The 13,666-nt window shown below is 41.5% G+C and overlaps 1 protein-coding gene across 1 annotated transcript; it reads right to left on the reverse strand.

Moving 5' to 3' along the window:
* Nucleotides 1-2,971: 2,971 nt before the first annotated feature.
* On the reverse strand, nt 2,972-4,254 carry LOC132379513 (cholesterol 25-hydroxylase-like protein). Its single transcript, XM_059947483.1, has one exon. It carries the CDS (start codon nt 4,198-4,200, stop codon nt 3,373-3,375), a length of 828 nt encoding a protein of 275 aa, XP_059803466.1. The 5' UTR covers nt 4,201-4,254; the 3' UTR covers nt 2,972-3,372.
* Nucleotides 4,255-13,666: the final 9,412 nt, after the last annotated feature.

Raw genomic sequence — 13,666 nt, forward strand, 5'->3', positions numbered from 1 at the left:
CAGAGTGACCTAGGATGGGAGCTCAACATCTAGGGATATTCAATATTCAGGAGGGATAGACAGGAAAGAAAAGTTGGTGGGGTAGCATTGCTGGTTCGAAAGGAGATTAATGCAATAGAAAGGAAGGATATTAGCGTGAAGGATGTGGAATCGACATGGGTAGAGCTGCATAACACTAAGGGGCAGAAAACGCTGGTGGGAGTTGTGTACAGACCACCTAACAGTAGTAGTGAGGTTGGGGATGGCATTAAACAGGAAATTAGAAATGCGTACAAAAAAGGAACAGTAGTTATAATGGGTGACTTCAATCTACATATAGATTGGGTGAACCAAATTGGTAAGGGTGCTGAGGAAGAGGATTTCTTGGAATGTATGCAGGATGGTTTTCTGAACCAACATGTTGTGGAACCAACTAGAGAGCAGGCCATTCTAGATTGGGTGTTGAGCAATGAGGAAGGGTTATTTAGCAATCTTGTCATGCGAGGCCCCTTGGATAAGAGTGACCATAGTATGCTGGAATTCTTCATTAAGATGGAGAGTGACATAGTTAATTCAGAAACAAAGGTTCTGAACTTAAAGAAGGGTAACTTTGAAGGTATGAGACGTGAATTAGCTAAGATAGACTGGCAAATGATACTTAAAGGGTTGACGGTAGATATGCAATGGCAAGCATTTAAAGATCGCATGGATGAACTACAATAATTGTTCATCCCAGTTTGGCAAAGGAATAAACCAGGGAAGGTAGTGCACCCGTGGCTGACAAGGGAAATTAGGGATAGTATCAAGTCCAAAGAAGAAACATATAAATGAGCAAAAAAAAGCAGCACACCCGAGGACTGGCAGAAATTCAGAGACCAGCAGAGGAGGACAAAGGCCTTAATTAGGAAAGGGAAAAAAGATTGAGAGAAAGCTGGCAGGGAACATAACAACTGACTGTAAAAGCTTTTATTGATTCAGGAAAAGAAAATGATTGGTCAAGACAAATGTAAGCCCTTTGAAGTCAGAAACAGGTGAATTGATCATAGGGAACAAAGACATGGCAGACCAATTGAATAACTACTTTGGTTCTGTCTTCATTAAGGAGAACATAAATAATCTTCCAGAAATAGTAAGGGACCGAGAGTCTAGTGAGATGGAGGAACTGAGGGAAATAAATGTTAATAGGGAAGTGGTGTTAGGTAAATTGAAGGGATTAAACGCAGATAAATCCCCAGGGCCAGCTGGTCTGCATCCCAGAGTGCTTAAGGAAGTAGCCCAAGAAATAGTGGATGCATTAGTGATAATTTTTCAAAACTTCTTAAATTCTGGATTAGTTCTTGAGGATTGGAGGGTGGCTAATGTAACCACACTTTATAAAAAAGGAGGGAGAGTGAAATCGAGGAATTATAGACTGGTTAGACTGACATTGGTGGTGGGGAAAATGCTAGTCGGTTATCAAAGATGTGATAACAACACATTTGGAAAGAGGTGAAATCATCAAAGTCAGCATGGATTTGTGAAAGGAAAATCATGTCTGACGAATCTTACAGAATTTTTTGAAGATGTAACTAGTAGAGAGGATAGAGGAGAGCCAGTGGATGTGGTATATTTAGATTTTCAAAAGGCTTTTGACAAGGTCCCACACAGGAGATTAGTGTGCAAACTTAAAGCACATTGTATTGGGGGTATGGTATTGATGTGGATAGACAATTGGTTGGCAGACAGAAAGCAAAGAGTGGGAGTAAACGGGACCTTTTCAGAATGGCAGGCAGTGACTAGCGGGGTACCACAATGCTCAGTGCTGGGAACCCAGCTGTTTGCAATATATATTAATGAATTAGACGAGGGAATTAAATGCAGCATCTCCAAGTTTGCAGATGACACGAAGCTGGGTGGCGGTGTTAGCTGTGAGGAGGATGCTAAGAGGATGCAGGGTGACTTGGATAGGTTAGGTGAGTGGGCAAATTCATGGCAGATGCAATTTAATGTGGATAAATGTGAGGTTGTCCACTTTGGTTGCAAGAACAGGAAAACAGATTATTATCTGAACGGTGGCCAATTAGGAAAAGGGGAGATGCAACGAGACCTGGGTGTCATTGTACACCAATCATTGAAGGTGGGCATGCAGGTACAGCAGGTGGTGAAAAAGGCAAATGGTATGTTGGCATTCATAGCAAAAGGATTTGAGTACAGGAGCAGAGAGGTTCTATTGCAGTTGTACAAGGCCTGGGTGAGACGGCACCTAGAATATTGTGTGCAGTATTGGTCCCCTAATCTGAGGAACAACATTCTTGCCATAAAGGGAGTACAGAGAAGGTTCACCAGATTGATTCCTGGGATGGCAGGACTTTCATATGAAGAAAGACTGGATCGACTAGGCTTATACTCACTGGAATTTAGAAGACAGAGAGGGGATCTTATTGAAACGTATAAAATTCTAAAGGGATTGGACAGGCTAGATGCAGGAAGTTTGTTTCCAAAGTCGTGGAAGTCCAGAACGAGGGGTCACAGTTTAAGGATAAAGCGGAAGCCTTTTAGGACCGAGATTAGGAAAATCTTTTTCACACAGAGAGTGGTGAATCTGTGGAATTCTCTACCACAGGAAACAGTTGAGGCCGGTTCATTGGTTATATTTAAGAGGAAGTTAGATATGGCCCTTGTGGCTAAAGGGATCGGGGGTGTGGACAGAAAGCAGGTACAGGGTTCTGAGTTGGATGATCAGCCATGATGATACTGAATGGCAGTGCAGGCTCGAAGAGCTGAATGGCCTACTCCTGCACCTATTTTCTATGTTTCTATGTTTCCATGATGCCCAAATGGAAAGCTCATCGACATACTAAATATAGAATTATTTTAGAATAATCATATTAAGTGAATACTGTATTGGAATTTAAGATGCTCGGTCAGTGGAGAACTCAATCTGCTACCTATGGCAACCACATTAGACAAAGATATTTTCACTTTCCAAATATCACACCAATGCCGATAAAGAATATGTAAATTATATTGATTTATTAATATATTAAATGCAGACATATATTATTTTGAAACTTTATGAACACTAACTGTAAAATATACAGCAAAATCTTTAGTAAAAAAAATCATAAAAGTGCATTGTAATGTAACAAATGATAAATTTATGTCAAGTTCAGTTGCTTTAAATCACTGACCTGCAGTGAAGATTAACCGTAAAAAAACATCAATATCAAAAATAATCAATGAAAGTGCATTGCAATGTAAAACATTGAGAATGTTCACTGTCCAGCAAGAATTTTAGTCTCCTGAGCAGTTGATTTCATGGTAAATCACAGTGATGCTCCTCAATAAATTTAAGAGTCTATGATACAGAAATTAGTCTCTTAAAATATCTTCACCAAGTTAGTTCGAAATAAATCAGTGGGACTTTTTATGTAGTGTGGAGTAGGTTCCCAGGAGCCTGTCCCAGTGCGTGAAGTAGGGAGCATAGTTGGTTTTGAACTTCATGTGATGTAGATCATGGTGAGGAGCCCCTCCGTACAGCCCAAAGGGCACCAGCCTGTGCGTGGACCAGGGGAAATCGTAGCCCGAGTGGTCCTCTACCGACAGCCAGATATTGACGATAAAGAAGAGGTAGCTGGTGAGAGGATGGCAGTTCAGGATGGCTGGGTTGAGAGCGGCGAAGAATCCCAGCGAGAGGGTCTCCCAGGCACCCGAATGGTCGGTTGTAAGAGCGAAGGTGGCCGTGTACTTGTGGTGAACTTTGTGGAAGGTTCGGTAGAGCCAGGGCACCTTGTGATGGAGGAGATGCCAGACGAAGTACTGGAAGTCGAAAATAAGGAGGCAGGCAGCAACGTCCAAAAGCACCTTGGGCAGCTCTGGCGCAGCGAGCGGGAAGTCCACCGGGCGCCAGTACCAGTGCGCCACCGACAGCGGGAAGATGTACAGAATGTGGTTGTACAGGGTCTGTGCCAGGCAGTTTGCCATCATCTTCACATTTGGATTGTTCTGCGCCTGGATCTTATATTTCTGCAGGAAGGCGACCCTTGGAGCCAGGAAATCCAGGACGACGAAAGGCAGACAGAAAGCGAGGTAGACTCCCAAGGAAAAGCTCACGGGGAAGAAGGGCGACTTGATCCAGCTCTCCATGCCGCGCACCTGATCCCAAACCGGTTGTAAACAGAGAGCAGCCGGAGTCAGTGAGCAGTTGCCGCGTTCAGGCATTAGCAAAACGTTGCTATTCATTGTTGCGAGCACATCTACCTTCTAGTGGGGACACTCCGCTGCTCTCTTTTTATGATCCTCCGGGAGAGGCGGAGCCGCAGCGTCATTAATGAGGAAAAGGAGTTCCTCATTCCGACCTGAGTTAAAAAAAAATCAGCACGTCATAATAACGAAATGTGTGGTCCGGAAAGGTAGACACTGTTGCAGATAGAGTTCAGTTGTTGTATGATCGGACTCTCTGCAAAAGCGCCAAAAAGTTTAAAACATTGGTCTTCTTGATTTAATTTAACCAGAAGTAGATTTCTCTTCTATCACAAGCCTTTACTGATAACTACGAGGAATCGGTAGCTGCTGATAGCGAAGAGCATGATTAGCGAAATAATTTCTCCGTTTAGTTTGATGTATATGCTATAACGGAGCTTGAATGTTAAAGGGATATTTAATAATAAGTAATAAATATTTATTGCGCACACAGATGAAGTAGTTTGAAACGCCTTCATAGATTAAAGTTTAAAATGAAAAAAGTACAAATACCAAAGAAAGATAGAACGATGTGAGTTAAAAGAAAGGTTAAATAAATAGGGTTTGAGCGGCCATGGAAAAATGTCAACTAACTTATTCTGCATCCTTTATAGCTTTAGGTATTGAATTCCAGAGTTTAGGAGTGCGGTTCAAAAACGCTATACAGTATCATTACTAACAATATTTAAGCGAGGTTACGACGGACTCTGGAAGTACGATATAGAAATGTTATAGAAAAGGTTCAAGAACTCTGCATAGGAACTCAGTGTAACGCAATTCTGCTTCATGAATGCAAGAAAGCAACCAATAACTTACAACGCAAAGCTTCCTCGTAAATGTGCTTGGTTAACCGCATTTTCTATAACTGTAATGGACTGTAATTTTGTGGATCAAAGTAAATTTATTATAAAAATATATATACTACCTTAAGAATAATTTTCTTACTGGCATTTACAGGAAAATAAAGACATACAATAGAATTTATGAAAAAAAACTGTACAGAAGCATAGACTGCCAAAGAAGCAACTTGCAAAAGTGGGTAAATTGTAGAAATTGAAAATAAATGATTAAATAAATACTACTGAGAACATGTTCTGTAGAGTTCTTGAAAGTGAGTCTAATAAGCTCACTGCTGGGAGGAAAAGCATTTTCGAGTATAAATAGAATAGAATAGAAATTTATTTCCATTGCTCCAGAGAATGGCCGTAACCACGTCACCCAGGCCGTAACCGAGAAGTGTAATCTGTAGAGATATCACCAGGTGCGTAGTAGTCAAACAGGTCCGCATAAAGGAGAGAATCCAAGCAGACTATACTGTTGTTGGGAGGCAGTCCGGTATCAGCAGCATTTACTTCACTCTGGTGTGAATGGCACAGTATCAAGGCAGTAGAGCTGTTAACTCACAAATCCAGTTACTCAGCTTAGCCCTGACCTCTAGTGCGCAGAAAGAAGCTGTGCACATCACTGCAAGGTTCCTTCATTATTCTCCCTGCTTACTCCAGTTTCAGGCACATACCAAATCCTAGAGAAAGCACCACAGCCGTGCGGTTGGGCATCAGCTTCTTCCCACACTCTGTTAGACTGCTTAACACGCTGCTGCCAGCCAGCACATATTTACACCTTGCCTGATTACCCTAGTCAATGATCGACTGGACACTTTGTCACTTTCTGCTGTTGCTGTTTCATATATTTATACTACTCTATGTTTTTATTATACTGACACCTGTAACATTACTCTGTCATACATAGATGTGCACCTCTCACTTTATCTCAACTTGTCAGTATTCAGGCCACGCCACCCAGGACTTGTGCCTGACATCATTTTGTGATTGTGTGTGCTGTGTCATGATATGTGATCTCTATGTCTGTGCCGTGACCCCAGAGGAGCAAAGTTTTGTTTAGCTGTCTACGCATTTATGGCTGGAAGACAAACTTGAATTTGCAGTGTGGTCTAGAGATCATTGAAAATCACCTCTATTATGGGTGGGTGTTAGAATCGAGAGGGTGGGAGAGTGCTGGAAGTGTGAGAAGAATAAAATGGAATGAGTGTAGGATTAATGTAAATAGATTTCAATGGAGGAACTAAGACCAGTATTGCCCCTAGTCTATCCATTACTCCACACCTGGTCTAACACAGGTGTCAATAGACAATGAAGAGCTTTAAGGAGCAAATTTCAATGAAACATCAATTTTACTTGAAATAAATGAAGAGAGACGCACATTTTAAACACAGGCTGGTTTCCAGCTGAAGGCCAAAGAATCTGATTTTGTACAGTATAATAATTGAATTCAGCTTGACAAAACAATGGACCTGTTTGAAAAGCACTTTGGAATGTGAATTTAGATGAATTGTCATCATATTCATGGTACTTCCCCTATATCTTTTGGGAGGTACTGCTGGAAATTCATGGCATTTAGTACCAACTCTGCAACAAGTTTCCAAAGCGCAGAATTGGCAGAAGAACTTGAGGTGAAGAGTCATTACCGATAATTTATTGGTGTTGGAGAGAAGCAGAAGGAAGCAGTAACAATCTATGAATAGTGATTAGAAGCATCTTAGATGTAATTAGTGTGGTGTATTGCTAAATAAAATGTAAAACTTTTTACTGTATATTCACTGATATTCCATTAATTAGGTATGAAAAATCCCTTTCCCCAAGAATGGTTAAAAAAATGACCCAGAAAGAGTTAGCATCGATATTTTTACTTCCTTTTGGAAATCAGATGTGCACACCTGTTCCCTAGGGTTAGTTTCAGCAAGATATGTTTGGTATTTTTTTTATTAAGGAAAGTTTGTGATATTTACTTGGTAACTCAGTATCGTAAAGCAATGTAAATCTGTTTTTTTGATAATAATGTTCAATTTAGATGAACACCAAACTCTTGACATTCCGAGGCAGACCCAAATAGTTGGAAAACTCCATCTATAACTGTTCTGGATTCAAGTCACAGTAAATGAAATGAATAGCAAACACACTGTCTTGTTCAATATTGGAAAGGATATATTAGAATGTGGTTATGTGGCAACAGGTACAGTAGTCTGAGGGTGTGTTATCACACAATGTTCTGATCCTGCTCAGCATTAATATGCGGTATATGTAATTCCCATGGGGTTCTTTCATGTAATTCTGTCTTCCCTGACATGTACACCAGGGTATGCACTCTCTGGTCCTGCATCAAGTTAGATGGTGCACAATCCAGGGCCCCATTATTTTAATGGGAAGAGTAGGACTGTGGAGAAGGAAGACAAAAGAGAAGATAGACTAATAATACAATGCAAATTACTGGAGTATTGCAGCATTGGAGGGAATTGGGCAGTCGACATTGGATGTCCAAAGTGAGGACACAAGAGAGGGGTGGGGGAGGGAATTTTTTTTCCACTCTGACCCTTCATTTCTTCTCACTTGCCTATCACCAACAATGGATTCACCTCTCCTTCCCTTTCTCCTATAGTACATTCACCTATAAGATCCCTTCCTCTCCAGCACTTTAGCTTTCATACCCACTTGGCTTCACCTTTCACCGTCTAGCTATCCTCCTTCACCTCCCCCCACCATTTTAGCCTGTCTTCTTCCCCCTTCCTTTCCATCCATTCCTGAAGAAGGGTCACGGCCCAAAACATTGACTGTTTATTCATTTCAATAGATGCTGCCAGACCTGCCGAGTTCCTCCAGCATAGAAACATAGAAAATAGGTGCAGGAGTAGACCATTCGGCCCTTCGAGCCTACACCGCCATTCTGTATGATCATGGCTAATCATCCAACTCCGAACCCTGTACCTGCTTTCTTTCCAGACACCCGATCCCTTTAGCCACAAGGGCCATATCTAACTTCCTCTGAAATATAGCCAATGAACTGGCCTCAACTGTTTCCTGTGGCAGAGAATTCCACTGATTCACCACTCTGTGTGTGAAGAAGTTTATCCTCATCTCGGTCTTAAAAGACTTCCCCTTTATTCTTAAACTGTGACCCCTCGTTCTGGACTTCTGCAACATTGGAAACAATCTTCCTGCATCTAGCCTGTCCAATCCCTTTAGAATTTTATATGTTTCAATAAGATCCCTCCCCCTCAATCTTCTAAATTCCAGTGAGTATAAGCCTAGTCGATCCAGTCTTTCTACATATGAAATTCCTGCCATCCCAGAAGTCAATCTGGTGAACCTTCTCTGTACTCCCACTAAGGCAAGAATGTCTTTCCTCAGATTAGGGGACCAAAACTGCACACAATATTCTAGATGTGGTCTCACCAAGGCCTGGTACAACTGCAATAGAACATCACTGCTCCTGTACTCAAATCCTTTTGCTATGAATGCCAACATACCATTTGCCTTTTTCACCGCCTGCTGTACCTGCATGCCCACCTTCAATGACTGGTGTACAATGACACCCAGGTCTCGTTGCATCTCCGCTTTTCCTAATCGGCCACCGTTCAGAAAATAATCTGTTTTTCTGTTCTTGCAACCAAAGTGGATAGCCTCACATTTATACACATTAAATTGCATCTGCCATGAATTTGCCCACTCACCTAACCTATCCAAGTCACCCCGCATCCTCTTAGCATCCTCCTCACAGCTAACACTGCCGCCCAGCTTCATGTCATCCGCAAACTTGGAGATGTTGCATTTAATTCCCTTGTCTAATTCATTAATATATATTGTAAACAACTGGGGTCCCAGCACTGAGCCTTGCGGTACCCCACTAGTCACTGCCTGCCATTCTGAAAAGGTCCTGGTTACTCCCACTGTTTGCTTCCTGTCTGCCAACCAATTCTCTATCCACAACAATACCATACCCCCAATACAATGTGCTTTAAGTTTGCACACTAATCTCTTGTGTGAGACTTTGTCAAAAGCATTTTGAAAATCTAAATATACCACATCCACTGGCTCTCCCCTATCCTCTCTATTAGTTACATCTTCAAAAAATTCTATAAGATTCGTCAGACATGATTTTCCTTTCACAAATCCATGCTGACTTTGTCCGATGATTTCACCTCTTTCCAAATGTGCTGCTATCACATCTTTCATAACCGACTCTAGCATTTTCCCCACCACCGATGTCAGACTAACCGGTCTATAATTCCCCAGTTTCTCTCTCCCTCCTTTTTTAAAAAGTGGGGTTACATTAGCCATCCTCCAATCCTCAGGAACTAATCCAGGATCTAAGGAGTTTTGAAAAATTATCACTAATGCATCCACTATTTCTTGGGATACTTCCTTAAGCACTCTGGGATGCAGACCATCTGGCCCTGGGGATTTATCTGCCTTTAATCCCTTCAATTTACCTAACACCACTTCCCTACTAAAATGTATTTCCCTCAGTTTCTCCATCTCACTAGACCCTCGGTCCCTTACTATTTCTGGAAGATTATTTATGTCCTCCTTAGTGAAGACAGAACCAAAGTAGTTATTCAATTGGTCTGCCATGTCTTTGTTCCCTATGATCAATTCACCTGTTTCTGACTGTAAAGGACCTACATTTGTCTTGACCAATCTTTTTCTTTTCACATATCTATAAAAGCTTTTACAGTCAGTTTTTATGTTCCCTGCCAGCTTTCTCTCATAATCTGTTTTCCCTTTCCTAATTAAGGCTTTTGTTCTCCTCTGCTGGTCTCTGAATTTCTGCCAGTCCTCAGGTGTGCTGCTTTTTTTTCGCTAATTTATTTGTTTCTTCTTTGGACTTGATACTATCCCTAATTTCCCTTGTCAGCCACGGGTGCACTACCTTCCCTGGTTTATTCTTTTGCCAAACTGGGATGAACAATTGTTGTAGTTCATCCATGCGATCTTTAAATGCTTGCCATTGCATATCTACTGTCAACCCTTTAAGTATCATTTGCCAGTCTATCTTAGCTAATTCATGTCTCATACCTTCAAAGTTACCCTTCTTTAAATTCAGAACCTTTCTTTCTGAATTAACTATGTCACTCTCCATCTTAATGAAGAATTCCACCATATTATGGCCACTCTTACCCAATGTGCCTCGCACAACAAGATTGCTAACTAACCCTTCCTCATTGCTGAATACCCAATCTAGAATGGCCTGCTCTCTAGTTGGTTCCTCGACATGTTGGTTCAGAAAACCATCCCGCATACATTCCAAGAAATCCTCTTCCTGAGCACCCTTACCAATTTGGTTTACCCAATCTATATGTAGATTGAAGTCACCCATTATAACTACTGTTCCTTTATTGCATTTCTAATTTCCTGTTTAATGCCATCCCCAACCTCACTGCTACTGTTAGGTGGCCTTTACACAACTCCCACCAGCGTTTTCTGCCCTTTAGTTTTATGCAGCTCTACCCATATTGATTCCACATCTCTAGGCTAATGTTCTTCCTTTCTATATCATTAATCTCCTCTCTAACCAGCAATGCTACCCCACCTTCTTTTCTTTCCTGTCTGTCCCTCCTGAATATAGAATATCCCTGGATGTTGAGCTCCCATCCTTGGTCACCCTGGAGCCATGTCTCTGTGATCCCAACTATATCATATTCATTAATAATTATCTGCACATTCAATTCATCCACCTTGTTACGAATGCTCCTTGTATTGACACACAAAGCCTTCAGGCTTGTTTTTACAACACTCTTAGCCCTTATACAACTATGTTGAAAAGTGGCCCCTTTTGCTTTTTGCCCTGGATTTGCCTGCCTGCCACTTTTACTTTTCACCTTACTACTTTTTGCTTCTACCCTCATTTTACACCCCTCTGTCTCTCTGCACTTGTTCCCATCCCCCTGCCACATTAGCTTAAAGCCTCCTCAACAGCAGTAGCAAACGCTCCCCCTAGGACATTGGTTCCAGTCCAGCCCAGGTGTAGACCGTCCTGTTTATATTGGTCCCACCTCCCCCAGAGCTGGTTCCAATGCCCCAGAAATTTGAATCCCTCTCCCTTGCATCATTTTTCAAGCCACGTATTCATCTGAAATATCCTCCTATTTCTACTCTGACTAGCATGTGGCACTGGTAATAATCCAGAGATTGTTATCTTTGTGGTTCTAATTTTTAGTTTATCTCCTAACTCCCTAAATTCACCTTGTAGGACCTCAGCCCATTTTTTACCTATATCGTTGGTACCTATGTGCACCACGACCACTGACTGTTCACCCTCCCATTCCAGAATGTCCTGCAGCCACGCAGAGACATCCTTGACCCTTGCACCGGGGAGGCAACATTCCATCCTGGAGTCTCATTTGCGGCCGCAGAAATGCCTATCTATTCCCCTTACAATTGAATCCCCTATCACTATAGCTCTCCCACTCCTTTTCCTTCTCTCCTGTGCCGCAGAGCCACCTATGGTGCAATGTACTTGGCTGCTGCTGCCTCCCCCTGATGAGACATCTCCCCCAACAGTATCCAAAACAGCATTTTGTGTGAGTTACTATGGATTTCCAGCGTCTTCAGAATTTCCTGTGTTTCGTATATAATTGTTTTCTCCTCTATGTAAAAAAGAATTGACCAATTTCTAAATGAAGGAAAAACTAGCCCTTTGATGATCTGGTGGTATTTCAGCTTTTACACAATGGTGCATAATTGATGTGTGCTTAGCCCACCACACTACCCTTTCTATACCCAAGACTCTTTGACTAGGCATAGCTAAAAACCACCTGTAAATTTGCCAATTACACAACTCTTGTTGGCAGAATTTCAACAAGGTTCTGGAAGGAGATAGATCATCTGGTTAGCGGTGTCACAATAACCACCTTTCACTCAATGTCAGTAAGACCAAGGAATTCATTTTGGACATCAGGAAGATGAAGTCGATAGAACACAAACCAGTCCTCAACCAGGGATCAGCAGTGGAAAGGGAGAGCAGATTCAAGTTTCCGGTGTCAACATCTCTAAATGTCTATCCTGGGCTCAGCATATTGTTGCAATTACAAAGAAGGCACTACAATGGCCATATTTCATTTGGAGTTTGAGAAGACTTGACATATCACAAATGACACTCACAGATTTCTACAGATGTACCATGGAGAGCATTCTACCTTCTGGCATCACCGTCTGGTATGGAGGGGCCACTAGATAGGAAAAAACGGTCGAATGTTGTAAACTCAACCAGCTCCATCATAGGCACTGGCCTCCCCAGCATCAAGGACAGCTTCAAAAGGCAATACCTGAAAAAGACGGCGTCAATCATTAAGAATTCCAATTACCCGGAACAATTCCTCTTCTCATTGCTATCCTCAAGGAGGAAGTAAAGGATCTTGAAGATACACACTCAGAGATTCAGGGTCAGTTTCTTCCCGTCTGCCATCAGATTTCTGAGTGGAGATTCAACGCTTGAGCACTGCCTCACTGTTTTCTGTCGCTTTTTGCATCTATTTAATTTTACTTTTATATAGACAGTAATTAATTGATCTTTTATCATGTATTTCAATGTACTGACACCACAAAACAACACACTTCCTGTCATATGCCAGTGATATTAAATTACTCCTGATTGTAGTTTGAAAGACACTTTGAAAGCCTAGTTTGAAAGGCTTTATAACGAGCTCTGGAAAGGCAAGTTAGCAGTGTTATAGAAAGAGTGCAACATATTCTTGTTAGTGTAGCAGAATTGTTAATGGGATCTGCTTGTTGTATGCTGAAGGCTGAGTTAAGCAACTGCATGAGATTTCTATTATGCACAAGAGTACAGTGTAATGAAGTTGTGCTTCACTTATGCTAGGAAGCAACCAAAATCTTCATGCATGCAGAAGGCTTCCTTGCAGAGAATGCTATAACCATGCTGTCTGTAGCTATAATGGAATGTAAATTTCTGCATTATATACTTAAGTCAACCCCCAATTGTTCTTACCCAAAAATCTTTTCTTGTGTTACAAGTCATCTGCTGTGGCTCTTAAGGATGTACAAGTTTGGCAAGAACCCTCCATTCTCATTGACGGTGTAATCCATAACTGAGCTGGATGTAGTTTTGCCTTTCTCACTAGAAGTTGGGTCCAACTCAGACTCCAGAGGATTGAAAACACACAAAATAACTCTGAGCTGGCACACTATAGTGGTATTTAGTAAGTGCTTACTGTAGACGTATGAATGCTTCTAAGAACTTGCTCTGCACAAAGTCGCTGTCCTGTCCTTATGCAGCAAGTACTGAAGAAACACTATTTAGTTTTGTGTGTTATCCTTAAGTCACCATGTAAAAGCAGCTCTCCTTTTAATCTTTGTTTACTATGCAGACATGAGACTACAAATTATTTCTAGTTCTCAGCTGATACCAGGATTTCTCCAGTTTAGGAAATCTTAAGCCTTACATGGGAAGTTCTCAAATGATGCTCAGATGGAAAGATCTTCGACATACTAAATTTGGAATGACCTTAGAATGATTATTTTAAGTGAATATGTATTGGAATTTAAGCTGCTCCGTCAGTGGAGAACTCAATCTGCTCCCTATGGCAACCAAAGAAGACAAAGATATTTTCACTTTTCAAATATCACACCAATGTCGATAAAGAATATGTAAA

This window comes from Hypanus sabinus, chromosome 22 (genome assembly GCF_030144855.1).
Source record: "Hypanus sabinus isolate sHypSab1 chromosome 22, sHypSab1.hap1, whole genome shotgun sequence".
Classification (NCBI taxonomy): Eukaryota; Metazoa; Chordata; class Chondrichthyes; order Myliobatiformes; family Dasyatidae; genus Hypanus; species Hypanus sabinus.

Excerpts from the sequence above, each read along its gene's own strand:
- LOC132379513 (XM_059947483.1), bottom strand. The coding sequence starts at position 4,200 with ATGAATAGCAACGTTTTGCTAATGCCTGAACGCGGCAACTGCTCACTG.